The following is a 14,780-nucleotide window of genomic DNA, read 5'->3' as shown; positions in this document are numbered from 1 at the left end:
TGATAGTACCAAAAAATGTGCTTCATATAACAATAATTTATGTATAGAAATTGTTTTCTTATGTTTATTGCACAAGAAAATTCCAAAGAAATTGTTTATTTTAATTTTCCTATAGTTATTTATTATCCATTGTGACAGAATCAGCATAAAAATGTTTAATATTTGAGATCCATATAAAGCTTATGTCTTCAACTACTCTAGTGGCTACTGTCTATTATCAAATCACATCTTTCTTAAGAAAAAAAAGCCGCCGGTTTTGTTGGTTGGTTAAGCATGGTTCTGGATTATAATTTACTTTTGTTTTGAATGTAGATATTTGCTTTGAAATCGTCTTTTTTAATCGAGAGTCAAGGTTTTCAATATGAATTTATTCTAGTATTCAATACATGATGTAGTTCTATTCAATTGTTCGTGGAATATTATTTTACAGTATTTTTAACCTCATTTTTGTAACTCGGGGCATAAACCTCTACTTTGAAGCAGTCGAGAAATCTTTACCACACACTATGATGGACCTTATGATTATCATGCCAATTACCGCTGCTTTGTCAGTAGTTTTTCTAATTTTACTCAAGATTTATCTGAGAATAAGGTAAGTTTCATGCACTTGCGTTTTAAGGTTATGTGAATTAAAATGTAGCAGCAGCAGGCAGGCCTAGCTTTTAAGTTCTTCTATTGAAGTTCTTGTTTGAGTACAAGCCACATCTTGTTCTATTCAAAGTATGCATACTTTATGTTTTATTTTCATGACAATTGGTAAAGAAAGAACCGTGCTGTGAAATGTTTGACTAGTTTAATACTTTAGAAATTGGTAGCCTATAAGGTAGGCTATACGTTTAATTGGGGACACTTTACTTGTAGCAGTATGTATGCACCAGTAGGCCTACTACTACTATATGTATTTAAAATTTTGAATAATATTACATTTTCGTATTGATAGTATTGAAAGCAGAATAGAACTAATAAACTGAAATTATCAAATTAAGACTAACTGAACTAATCAACTACGGTACTTACTTGATATTTGATACATTTTGTCGTTGTCGAAGACTGAGGATTCCAGATAGTGAGTCTCACAAACAGTGTTGTTTTGTAGTCAATTTGGCTAGTCGTTAAAGTAAAACTGCTTTAAAAAAGGGGCTCATCCTCAAGCTCAACAAATGAGTAGAGTGGTCTGTCGTTTAGATTCTGCTTAGCAATTCATCACATGGTAAATTTCTCACTTTACTAGGCAGCCTGTTAACACCTACGGGCTGTAGATGGTAAAGACCCCCATACCCTAAAGAGAGGCAACTTGACTGGTTCTTCCTCCTGTCTTCTAGTGAGCAAATGAGGGTGTTTGTTTTGTCTTAATTCAGCTTGAGTCTGTTTACTGAGAACTACTTTTTTGCGTCATATAGTAGTTCTGCAGATCTTGCATTTGCCTCATCACTTGTTGGAACTCTAGCTGTTATTGTAGTGTCGTCTGCGAAAATCACTGCTTCCTCGTTTGCCGTGAAATAATTCATGAGAAGAATAAACAGCAAGGGTCCCAAAACTGAACCTTGTGGAACACCATGCACCACTCCCCAGATTCTTGACTTACTTTATTGAAATAGCTTGCATGCCATACAAATTTTCGCGTCGCGAACACGAGCAATTCACTTTTAATTAGCTGATGCCAAGCTTTTTATATCTTACCATTTAGTATTTAATTAATTAGGTCCACAAAAGTGATAACTAAAGTGAAGCTCACTGGGACACGTCAAAAAAGTAAAAAAAAAACTGCTCTAAGGCAGAAATCAAATAAGAAAATAGGCACTCGCCACACTGCTCTCCAAAATAAAGAACTTATGTAGTGAGTACATAGGGTGATCCGTCAGCAGGCTCTTCAGGGCCTCTCGAAACCGCACAGTAGGCAGATCCCTGGCCAACAGAGGCAGTCTGTTATAGAGGCTGATAGACATATAAGCCAGACCAGTCCAAGGTCTGCTCAGCCTCTGGTAGGGTAAATCCAGCCTGAGTCTACCCCTAGTCTCATACGGGTGGAAGCTCTGTCGGGTTACGAGCAACCCCACGTTTGCATGTGTTCTGCAAAGGGTATGAAGAACATAGAGGGAGAAGACGGTGAGGATCCTCTCTTTGATAAAGAGCGGGCGACAATGTGCCAATCTACCAGCCCCCCAAATAATCATCAGGGCCTTCTTCTGGAGACGAAGGACTCGGCGACATCTGTGGCTCCACCCCAGAGGGGGAGGCCATATAAAATCACGCTCTGAAAAAAGCCAAAATAACACATTTTAAGATAATGAGTTGGCACACTATTTAAGACCTCTCAGCAGGAAACCCACTCTGCTCAACCTGGCGCAGACTGTCTCAATGTGCTCGCCCCATGAAAGCTTCCTGTCAAGGGTAAACCCTAAAAGTTTCACGGGGGCAAAATTGTACTCATTCCCATTTCTGAGACTGGACACAATTGACTGTGTTTTGTCTTCATTGAGGAGGAAGCGATTGGCAGAGAACCAGTCCGATGCAAACGCCCCAGTCTCCACCATAGCTGCCCTCAGCCCTCCCATCTCGCGACCAGCATTTTCTGTACAAATACAGATATAATCAGCTGATGAAAAGTTAAATTCGCGCGTTCGCGGCGCGTAAATCTGTACGCACCTATACATTCCAAGTTTTGCAGTCAAAAGCCTTACTCAGGTCGCACATAGTGAGGGCCAGGGCTTCACCACCCTCGAAGTCGAAGGCTCTTTGTATCTTGCTGGTCAGGGTGAGCAATGCACTTGTAGTTGAGCGCCCATTTCTGAAGCCAAGTTGGGATTTTGTTCCCCTCCAAAAATTCTGTGAGTTGCACCTTCATTTCCATCTCAATGACCTTGGACAAAATTGGGACTATTGATCGAAAATTAGATGGGATGTTGGTGTCACCTTTCTTGTGAATTGGTACTGTTCTTGAATTCTTCAGTAGATCTGGGAGTCTTCCCACTCTGAGACAATCATTAATTGCCCTTGCGATCGGTCTTGCAATTAGCTGTGAATGTTGACAAGTCATAAATGTCCTGTGTTTAGGAGTTCTTCTCTCTAATAATGATTATCTATAATAATTATCTATCCTCTGATAATGTTCTCTATCCTCCCTGGGTTAACCTCCTTCTGACTCTATCTCTGGAGTTGATGCCAACAACTGGATCGTGGTCGTCTGTCTTGTCCAGGTCCTTCAACACATTAACACCAGCCTCAACAAGATAATTGTTGAAATCGTATGGGCTGAGTGGGAGAGTCTAACTATCAACTAGAAATAAAATAAAATGTACTGAGACTTGATACTATCGTTATGAGTGATCACTGATGCACTCAAAGTAAATTGCAGCCGTTGAATACTTTGTTAGCTGCCTGTCAATTGTTTATGTTATAATATTTTATAAATTCTTTTCAGAGAATATTTTCCTGTGTCGGTTAACTGTTGGTTTTGCTGCAAAAGGTCGAAGGTTCCATTTGGGGATGCAAATTCATGGGATTGCAAGAGTTGCAATCAGTACAATGGTTTCTTGGAGGTACGTTTTCAAATAATAGGTTATTTAACTTGTATAATATTTTCCATTACAGTTAAATTTATTCACAGTAATTTAAATAATACTATTCTTTGAAGCAGCGAGATCAAATCCCATGGTTCTCTCAAAAACCACTAGGTTTTGACTTACCACGGAAAGCATGGTCGACTCTGAACAGAATTAAAACCAAACACGGTCGATATGCTGACGTGTGAATGTGGCAAAATACTATCACCCTCTTGTGAGTGTGGGGAAAGGCAAACGATTGACCACATAGTGAAAGAGTGATCAATCACGGCCTTTAGAGGAGGAAGAAAAGAAGATTTCTTAATGGCAACTCCAGAGTCAATAGCCTATCTAAATGGATTGGATATATGCATTTAAATAAATTGTTTTTAGTTACCATTTATGTTTATTTTCATACGGAATCATTCCCATATTATGATCCTGAGAATGGAAATGAATAATGATTGATGTCTTGGAAGCCATACGCTAAATAAAATAACAGTAGTTCGTTGTTGTGAAATTAACATTCTCATTTCAATCAAGTTATGAAGAGTTTTCGCTATATGAATGTAATTTCTACAAATTTCATGATAAAAATAAATCTTTTTTTATTAGTATAAAATTATATACAAGATGATGATTATGAGCAATTTTTCAAGTAGGCCTACGTATTGTGAAATTGACAAATTAATTTTATTCATGAAGAGATTTTACAATAGTATTGAAAATATTTATCTGAGGCTATGCAGGTGTAGTATGGGGACAACTTTCAATAGGCCTATTACGTTTGCCACTCTCTAGAAATTTTAATACCATTCATTCATTCAATGTGTATTTTTTTTTTGCAGGATGGGGATTATAATCGGTTAATACCAGCTCAGTATGATGAACTTTTGAATGTGCCTCGTTTTGCTTCGAATGCACGCGAGCAGTACAGTGGAATGCGCAGTTCACCCACACTGTGTGCGAACTGCAACAGTAATCAGCAGATGAAAATTGCTCAACTAGCCATGTTCATGCCCTTCAACCCAAACAATTATGACAAGGAGATTGAAAAATATAGGTTTGTCTAAAGATTATAAAATTAAATAGTCTACTAAAATGAGTTTGTCATTTCAGTTCAGTCAATCAGAATAATTGTGTTTTTATTTAAAGTTGAATTGTACAGCCTTATATTGTTTTCAAATTTTAACATGAATATGATTCATGTTGTAATATTTAGGTGGGTTCCGGTGTTTCGGAACCCACCTGAAACCGTAGGTCCATTCACTTCTCATTATCATCCGCCTTATTACCCACGCACAGGTCATGTGGGCATCACCCTCTGCAAAAAATAAATAAATATTTTTTTTTTTTTTTTTTAGATTACGTCCTAAAGACTCCAGTCATGGAGTATAAGACAAGTCATGTTATTACATGTTATTACATAATAATTCTAACACTAAGTAGTTCAACCTAGTTTAGGTTTGAAAGGAATTCTTGTACACTATAAAAAGCTTTATCAACTAAATATTTTTTCATTTGTTTTTTGAAAATCTTCAAATCATCATTACTTTTCAAGATTTGAGGTAGCTTGTTATAAAATTTCCTACCAATATAATCTGGTTTTTGTTCAAATAACCTACTATTGTGACCCATTATATGATAATCTGCTCTGTTTCGCGTATTATACTCATGAACATCTGAATTCTGGATCACACCACTCGTTTTCACATGCATTACAACTTCATATACATACAAAGATGGCACAGTTAATAGACCAAGCTTTTTAAATAAAGGCCTACAAGAGTAACCTATTCACTTTCTCTATACATCTGAGTGCCTTCTTTTGAATCTTAAACACTCTGTCCATATTTTGTTGAGATGAATTACCCCATACTAAAATAGCATACCTAATATGAGATAGTATAAGTCCATGGTAAGCAGTTAACAGTAGTTTTTTATCATTCAGCCTAGCAAGCTGCCGCAGGACAAATACCCCAGATGATATCTTATTACATATCCTCTCAATGTAAGGATGCCATGTTAATTTCCTGTCCAATAAAATTCCCAAGAATGCTACTTTCTCTTCTTGGTCTAATTCATTTTCCTCTACAAACACATTTATTTCTCTATCCTCTACTGAATTATATTTACTTTTGAATTGTAGGAATTGACATTTCTTACTATTTATTGTTAATTGCCTTTGCTTCAAGAATTGGACAATTGACTGTACTGCAGTAAAAGCATTTATTTCTAGACTATCTAATAAATAATTGTTAAAGATAAGCGATGTGTCATCAGCAAACAACAGAGCTCTGTGATCTTTTAACTCTTTTGGTAATTGGTTCACATACAACAGAAACAGTAAGGGACCCAGAATTGAGCCTTGAGGTACTCCAGCCTGGACCTCCAGTTTTTGAGATTTAATTTTTACTATTTCATTCCCATCCAGCTTGGTAAGCTCAACACACTGGTTTCTACCTATGAGATATGATTCAAACCATTTTAGGATTTTAGTTCTATACCATTCACACCTACAGTTTTTAGTATTTCCAATAATATTCTATGGTTCACACAATCAAAAGCTTTGGAAAAATCAAGAAATATTGTGGCTGCCTTCTCACCTGAATCTATTATATCTATTAGTCTTTCAACAAGGGATACTATTGCAGTCTTAGTAGATTTCCCTTTCTGGAACCCATGCTGTTCACCACATATGAAATTAATTTCTTCCAGGTGCATCAATAACCTATTTAAAACTACTCTTTCAAAAATTCTACTTATTACATTTAGAATACTAATGAGTCTATAATTTTCAACTCTTTCAGAATCACCGCTCTTGAAAATTGGCAAAATTTTTCCTTGTTTCAGATCATCAGGGAAAATACCCTGCTCTAGTGAAGTATTAAGGAGATGCAATAAAGGGTCCAGTAATTCATTTTCACATTCTTTTAAAATTTTGCTTGAGACCCCATCCAATCCTACTGTTTTTTTGTTATTCAAATTTTTTATTATTCTTGACAACTCATCTCTTGATAATGGATGAAATTTAAATTCCTTTTCAATTGGCTCAGCATTTAATGTAGTTGTATTATAAGTATTAGTGTTCAGTGACTTTTGGAGATTATATGCAACCTGTTGATAATATTTATTGAAAAAGTTACAAATGTCTATACTATCATCCATATAATTTGCATGTTCATCGATTATCCTAGGGACATTAGTAACTGTATCCTTTTGAGCTGCTCTCCTATTTCTATTAATTACCTCCCAAACAGCAGAGTTAAAATTGGTACTAGTTGTTAATATTTCAGCTGTTTTCTTACACTTAGCTTTCCTCACTTCTTTTGCATAGTTTTTCTTTAGACATTTGTATTTGACCTCACTCGGAACATCCCTCACTAATTTAAATTCCTCATAAGCTTCCCTAACAATATTTCTTTGAGTAAGGATATCTTCAGTTATCCATTCATCTACTTTGTTTAATTTACTTTTTACTTTGACTTTTTTTATCGGACAGCATACACTAATGTGAAATCTTAGAGTATCAATGAATTGCTTATATTTGTAATTTAGGTTACAACTGTTATAAACACTACTCCAATTTTCTTGAAGCAGTTCCTGCTTCAAACAATTTATATTTCCTAGCTCATATTGCTGAATTTCTTCCACAAAAGTTTTTTTTCTGCTTGGATTCTGGCCCTGCAACTTAACATCTAAAATTTGATAGTTATGATCTGATGGATCTGAGCTACCTAACCTGACTTTACAACCTTCTATATTTGTGAGGATATTATCAATAATTGTCTGTGAAGTTCGAGTTACTCTTGTATATTCGTGGACCTTAATTTCTAAATTATTCATATTAATAATATCTCTAATATCTTCTGTCATTTTATCCTGCCTGGCAAAATCGGTATTGAAATCTCCTACCACTATAACATTTGTGAAACGAGCGGTTGTAATTTCCAAAAGTGTATGGAGCAGCTCACAAAATTTTTGCCAGTCTCCATTTGGTGACCTATAGATACCTAACACTGCTACCTCAAATCGATCATCAATTTTTAACCTTAGTCCCGTCACCTCTAAATCCATCTCAACAGAAAATCTCTTATCAAAATCCAGTTCATAAGTTTGGGTATGTTTAGCATTGCTAGTGAATATACATACACCACCACTTCTATGAGCTACTCTACAAAATTCTGATCTCAGTGAATAGCCTGGAATCCTAACTTGATTTATTTACTTTATTTTTAAGCCATGCTCTGTGAAAATAACAATGTCAGGATCCTGCTGTTTAAGAAATACTTCTAATCTGTCAATTTTGTTGCGAAGATACTGAATATTTTGATGATAAATACTAAAAACCTTACCATCTTGTGCTACTCTATCTTTAGCATTTGTAGCTATTTCCCTTTCCCTGTTTTGAGCCAATTTACTAAAAAATCGTTATTTGTTTTTTTACTGTTTTTAAACCAGAGGATTGCAAACGGCTTTCAATCAGCTCTGCCAATCTATTACAGAAGATTACTTTGCCAGATCGATTTAGATGCAACCCATGATTAGTGAAGTTATGTCTTTTCAGCCCTTCATTTAGAAAACAAATCCCCAGTTGTTTAGAATTCTTATTTTTTAGGCTGTTGATTGTATTATGGATTGATTTGTTTGTCGAATTGATTGCTTCATTTAATTCTGGCCTATCAAACCTATTAGGAATAGTACTTATTATTAAGTTTGTTTTTTTGCTGAGTGGCACAATTTCCTTGATTTTTTCTGTTACTTGAGGAAGATGATTCAAGTTAGGTTCATTTATATTATTTGAGCCACCCAGTAAAATTACATAATAAAACATTTATTTCATAATTATTTGTTTCAGTGAACAATTGGAAAAGATTTATGGAATTTGTAGCTCCTGTGAAGCTACAGTTGCAGAAGTGATGAAAAAGCAGAATAAATTGTACGGCCTGAAATTTCCAAATTCGAATAAGAACAAGCCAATCTCCAAGGTATGGGTATTTTTATAGATACGATTTTCTTCCAATGTTTTCATGCATTAAACTCAAGAGATATATATAAACATTAGGGTTTTACGGTGTGTTTTCTGGATGAATCGATTATGCTGGAATTTGAATAAATATTTTGAATTGTAAATGAGCTCAGATGATTTATGGAAAGTTATACTCATTATTGTATATTTATACTTTTATAATTTCAGTTTTGTGTATATTTTGCAGGTGCCTCCAGTCACTGCAGTGAAACGGCCAATATTGCTCACTTACTACGCGACCCTTCTGCTGTGTGCGGTTTTATTTTACAGTTCGACTAGAAATATCTCACAGATCGTTTCAATTGAACATTTTATTATTGATCAGATACAAAAATCAATAAAACTTTTACCCAACTTCGGCTTAGTGGAAGAAAAGCTGCAAATCATTTCACTTTTGGTAATGAACAACTTAAACATACTTTACACATGGCTCCCTTCACATTTAATGAATTATATGAACGATTCGAAGGATTTTTTCATGATTGGAACTCTCATTATTGTTCAAGTATTTGAGCTGCTTAGATTCAGAAATACTATCAACCTTCTCAATACAGGCACATGGATTATATTGTTGTCTCTGAAAATCTCTGGTACTGCTCCAGCATATTTGATATCTATAATGCAGGTGAGATATTTTTCTGCTCAATTTCAATTTCTGTTTGTTCTTCTTAATACTCTACACTACTACAAATTCACTAATATTCTACTTCTTACACTAAACAGTTATGCAAAAATTCTTTGCATGTTGTTATTCAAGATTGCCAAACGTTTTGTACAATATTACAATGAATAAATGAATATTGTTGTATTTTATTATATTCAAGTGGAAAGCTCTAAATCAAATCTACCATCTATCGTTGGTTCAATGGTGATTTTGAATAGAATATCTTGATCAAACAGCTTTGGATGGATTCAAATAAATTATTTCTTATATACATTAATAACAGTAAGTGCATTCGTAATAATATTGATTGTTTTACGACATTTATTCATTTCTCATTATTGGTGTACAGTCATGTGGGCATAGGGACTTATACCTGGCAATACATTATGGGGGATAATTTGGATAAAAAAGTTCTATTATGCGAAGATGAGAATAATTATTAATTTGAGCAATTGGAAGACTTCTGAATTCTGGTAGAAGCCAATTTTCAAATGTGAATTGTTGATGTAATAGGTAATTCAACCATATTTATTGAGGTTACTCATAAAACGTCTCTATAACTTTTCCAATTTTGATGCGACGTTTCAGATGATGGTATCTGGTGTCTTCATCTATGTAAGCGTTGGAAGCCTTCGAAAGGAGAAACATATAAGATTGAGATTGAAGATGCGGAAAGGAAAATTGAAGAAAACTGTGCCGAAGAAATCAATCGGAGTTATCGAAGCCAAAGCTCCCCCCACAAGCTTAAATGATAGTGCAAAAATGAAGACTGATCAGAAAAATAATGCATTGATGAGGTACGTTATACGTATATTGTAATCAAATCAGCTCTTACAACCTTCTGATTATTTTCAAGTGTATGATTCAAGATATACTGTACATCGTAGATTTCAAAATTATTGTACTGTATTCCCAAATGAAGTTAGGTTTTACTTCTTGTAGAAGAGCTTGGAAAATGGTGTTGATTATCTCACCTTGTCCCTATCAATTCAAATGGAAATGAATGCTGACTGCACCAACCGAGGACAGCAGCCTCACCACAATCTTCTATCTCTTTTCCAGTATTGTGCTGAACAGGATTGATTAAACTTCACACTGAACACTTGAATGATATGAACCTTCTCCATACTAAGATGATGGAAGAACAGTATACTATCAATTCCACCTGTGATTTATAGTTACAGTTTATACCACAAACCACTGAAGATGATGCATTGAAACAAATTTGTCTCAGATAAATCTCATGTGGAATTGACAATGTATTGTTCTTTCATCACTCTAATAGAAATTTATCTCACTCAATTGCAAACTGAATCACAATACATGAGTATAAATTGAAATTTTCAAATAGTACTGTATAAATATTCAACTAGTAATGATAATTTTATAGGTCTAGTAGAAATTAATGCTGCTACTCACGGTAAATCGTTGAACATCAATCGTACTGACAAAGCTAAAATAAGACTAATGATTCCAGGATTTTGTATAGAACATTTTCTTTAAGACCTGATAAATCCTAGAAAGTATAATTGCTCTTATGTCTGTGATCTCGACTTGATTTACCGACGTGCAGTTATGATTTCAACTTGCTTTATACCCATCATTTTTGAAAATAGGTGTCTATTTTGAAAGCGTTGCAGTACACTTGGTAAAATAATTATCCTTATGGCTAGAATATTATTACTTGTCCTAATAAGAATTTCAGTTTGTTGTTTTGTAATGGATCAATATATTAAATTTTGTATACAAAAGTATTTGTATTGCATAGTAAAAGAAACACTGTAAAACATAGATATATGTACTGTATGAATAGATAAATTTTTCATTCATGAAATAAATGGATTTTTGATGTATGTTTTAAATTTGATTTTCAGTGAGACAACCACTGCCAAATCTCCCTCATCAGTCTGCTCACCAAAACTCTCGAATCCTCAGATGGATTCGTCAATTTTGAAAGCCCACAAATCTCCTTCATCTGTTTACTCAACGAACATCTCGCAAAATGAATCACCGAACTTGAAACCGAGATCCCACAACGACTTTGGTATCTCGGATCTGAGCCTAGGACCATCCTCTCAAGCTGGCTCCGTCAAGAACCATCTGAACTCGGAGCCGCGACCCTATTGTGGCCGAATCAACGATCACATCTGGGCGAGAAGCACTGTTTTGTCGCCTTCGAGGCTCAACATGGACACCGTTGACTCTCCTTTCACCACTAGTGCTTCGCCTCCTCGGTCCATGAATGACAGCAGCGGTCGTGGATCAATCGCCAGCAACCAACACGAAGACTCGGTTTGTGGTGACAGAATCTACGACAAATTCACTCCGACCGTCAAGCTCACCGTGGCCAATATGGCGGCCAACCAACAATTCACCTCTCCCCACCAAAGAAACTACTACAACATGTTTCCTCCATCTGAATTCAGCTACCCAGCAGCCATGTCTCACTACCAATTCACACAGCTGCAACGAAGCTTTTCCCCTCCAAACTCCACCATATTTCTCAACAACCCCCCCTCTCCTCCCACCAATTCGTTGCTACCTTATTCCCCTCTTCCCTTGTTTCCTTCGTCGTTCCCTCCTCAATTCCCAGCCACTTCTTCTCACCTTCCCAGCCTAACCGAAGCTGCAACTAGTAGTAAGTACAGTTTTTTTCATAACATTGTTTTCCCAGCTTTAGTTGTGGTACTGGTAGCCTGCAATCTGTCGCTGTTGGGTTTGGTTTACTATCGGGAGATATCTGTCAAGAATACCACAGCTTAAACGTCTTTCCGTAAAATGTACTAGCCCATCATTCATCAAATACTGATTATTGGATTCGTCATCAATCATTGCTGCATAATTTACCAGTATAATTGTTAATCGATGAATGCATAATGTACTAGTATATCAGTCATAAATGATAATTATCTGATCGTCATCAATGACTATTTACATCACATAATACTGTCATGAATACTGATTATCAAATATACACATGATATACGATCTAGAAAGGTACATCCTATATTTCATGATATACTGGTATATTATCATTTTTAAATACTGATTCATCATGAATTGTGGCTCGGAGCTACTGATTTAGTCCATCCTCGTTTTAATTAGATTATCATCATTGAGTCTCGCCGAAATATGTGTTGCAAAACGTTATTAACAACATTAAAAAATCGTGCTATCATAATATATCATTTTTTTACCTTGTGATAAAATTAATTATGTAACTAAAGAATAGAATTATTCATCGATTTGAAATTAACATTGTCTAAACTCACTGCCCAACATAACGTGAACTGTAATATAGGTTGTATTAGTTGTGCGCTTATCATAGTAATTAAGTTTAGTGAGATTGAGTAACGACTTGTTTGACGTATTTGTTTGCATTATACTTGTAATTTATTTATTTAGTGTTATAGAACTTGTTATTATATAATATATATTTCATTTTTGCCTCTTCTGTTATGATCTTAGTGAACGTGGGTTTATATTGTACACATTGAATAGTCAACTCATTAGTCTAAATCCTTGAGAAGCTTATAAAATATGTTGTGGAATGAAATTGCTGGAAAATTTCGTTTTTATCGTAATTGAAGTGGTTCATAGTATGGAACAGTAAGCTTTTGATAACAATTTTCGAAAGAAATATAGTGAAATACTTGAAGAGCTATTTAAATATGTTTCAACACCTATAGGAAATTAAATCAATAAGAAGGTAAACTATTGAATATAAAAGCCTTGTTCTGAAAAGTATGTAGGTCCTCTTGTATGATCCAAATCAGAATAGCATTTCTTCATTACTAAACAACTGTTGTAGTATTATACTTCCCATTTTATTCACTTAGTTAGTTTTCAAAGAGTGTTATTAATATTATGCTTGCAAAATCACCCGGTATGTGATATACGGTGAACTAGATAATATGAAGTTCATTGGAGTTATTCATGTCAAACCTCATGATCCCACTGAATAAATCATGTTTCCTTTCGAAATGTTTCATGTAATTTATTCGAGTGATATCAAATCTTTAAATCTGATATAATTTGATCCTTTTAGTAGTAATATTGACCAGAGTTGTTCAAACCAAATGTGTTTATATTGAAATCTTTTTGACGAGAGTCCTTCACCACTGGTTGATGTTCTAATGGTTCTGCAGGTTTAGAATCTAAAAACTTACATTCAGTTCCTATCCAATTTGGATTATTACTCAGTGTTTAAGATGAATTTTGTATCTGTTTTGTTCATTTGAATTACTTATAGAATTAGTAATAAATTCTAGTATTATGCTCAACAAGTACAACAAACAGTCTTCAACTAAATTTTTAAAAAATCTACATTTTTCACTCTTTTTTAAAAATATTATGCTGTTAATTCACATATTTCACATAAACATATTACAATATCCTTATTGAATTGAAATTAATTATACATTTTTAATCGATTTTTACTCATCTATTATATTACAAGTTATCTAGGAAGGTCATGAAATGGTGAATTAAATTTTATTTTAATTGTTGAAAAACTTGAACATTTCAGTAATTGGATGGTTACCTTTTATTTTGTTTTTCCTGTAATAAAGAATTTTTCATCAAAATTGTTTAGCTTATTATTTCTGTTAATAGACGAAGGTTGTCCTAATTACATATATTAGATTTATTAAATATTTAATTTGAGTAGGTCATCATAATTGACCTGTTTTCAAGTTGTTGAACCTTGTTGTCAACGTTGACCTTATTGAAATATGCTACACGCTACAGGATTGAAGTGACGATTTATAAAAATGTTTAGAAACAAATGAGTAGCAAAAATTTATTCCGACAAAATGTGTCAACACAGGATATTTTATTTACATAAGGAAGATGAATTTCATCAAATACGAGTACATTATACAGATAGTTTCACAAGATTAATAATATTCTGCATTATGGCTCATTTATCTGTCATATACAAATAGAGATAGAATACATTCAACCTTTATCAACAAATAGGGTGGTTTTATTTGGCTAAAAATATTAAAGTTTCGCGTCATGTTATCTATGGATTACTTTGATTTTTGTCGCAAAAACAGTAATGAATTTTTTCTCGAATGATAATCTGATGTAGGTATTTACTTTTAAAAGCCGAATATCTTATTGAAGAGTAGTGTTTGTGGTCATACAATTTTTCGACCGAATAGTCAGAGGCAATGCACCTAGCACATTTGACAGTACTTTTATGTAGCATAATCCAATATGTAGATCCAAAAAGAATGAGTTTGTTATCGTTGGTTATTCATTAAAATATTGAAGCAATATATGCAGAGTGGCCAAAAAGTCTACCCTTGAGGTTCTGTAATCTGAGTTTTATGATTGGTAGATGTGTAGGTACTGACTTTTGAGCCACTCAGTATTTTCCATCATCAAAAGTTGTAGATCTCATTGTTTTTTTTTATTTTACGAGGGCTTCGGCCCACTGAATATCAATAATTATGGCAAGTCATTAATTATTATTAAATTCGACTCTGTTATCAGATAGTTTTAGTATTCTTCGATGTTAAAATAATGTTATCAGATA

The 14,780-nt window shown here is 34.2% G+C and overlaps 1 protein-coding gene across 1 annotated transcript; it reads left to right on the top strand.

Moving 5' to 3' along the window:
• The first annotated feature begins 230 nt into the window (after positions 1–230).
• Positions 231–13,821, top strand: LOC111056101 (transmembrane protein 201 homolog). The gene is made up of 7 exons (XM_022343424.2): positions 231–592; positions 3,422–3,539; positions 4,391–4,605; positions 8,401–8,530; positions 8,759–9,196; positions 9,824–10,032; positions 11,110–13,821. The coding sequence occupies exons 1-7, from the start codon at positions 507–509 to the stop codon at positions 11,996–11,998; spliced, it is 2,085 nt and encodes a 694-aa protein (XP_022199116.1). The 5' UTR covers positions 231–506; the 3' UTR covers positions 11,999–13,821.
• Positions 13,822–14,780: the final 959 nt, after the last annotated feature.

Source organism: Nilaparvata lugens, chromosome 6 (genome assembly GCF_014356525.2).
Source record: "Nilaparvata lugens isolate BPH chromosome 6, ASM1435652v1, whole genome shotgun sequence".
In the NCBI taxonomy this organism is placed as follows: Eukaryota; Metazoa; Arthropoda; class Insecta; order Hemiptera; family Delphacidae; genus Nilaparvata; species Nilaparvata lugens.
This window is presented reverse-complemented; position numbering and strand designations above follow the sequence as displayed.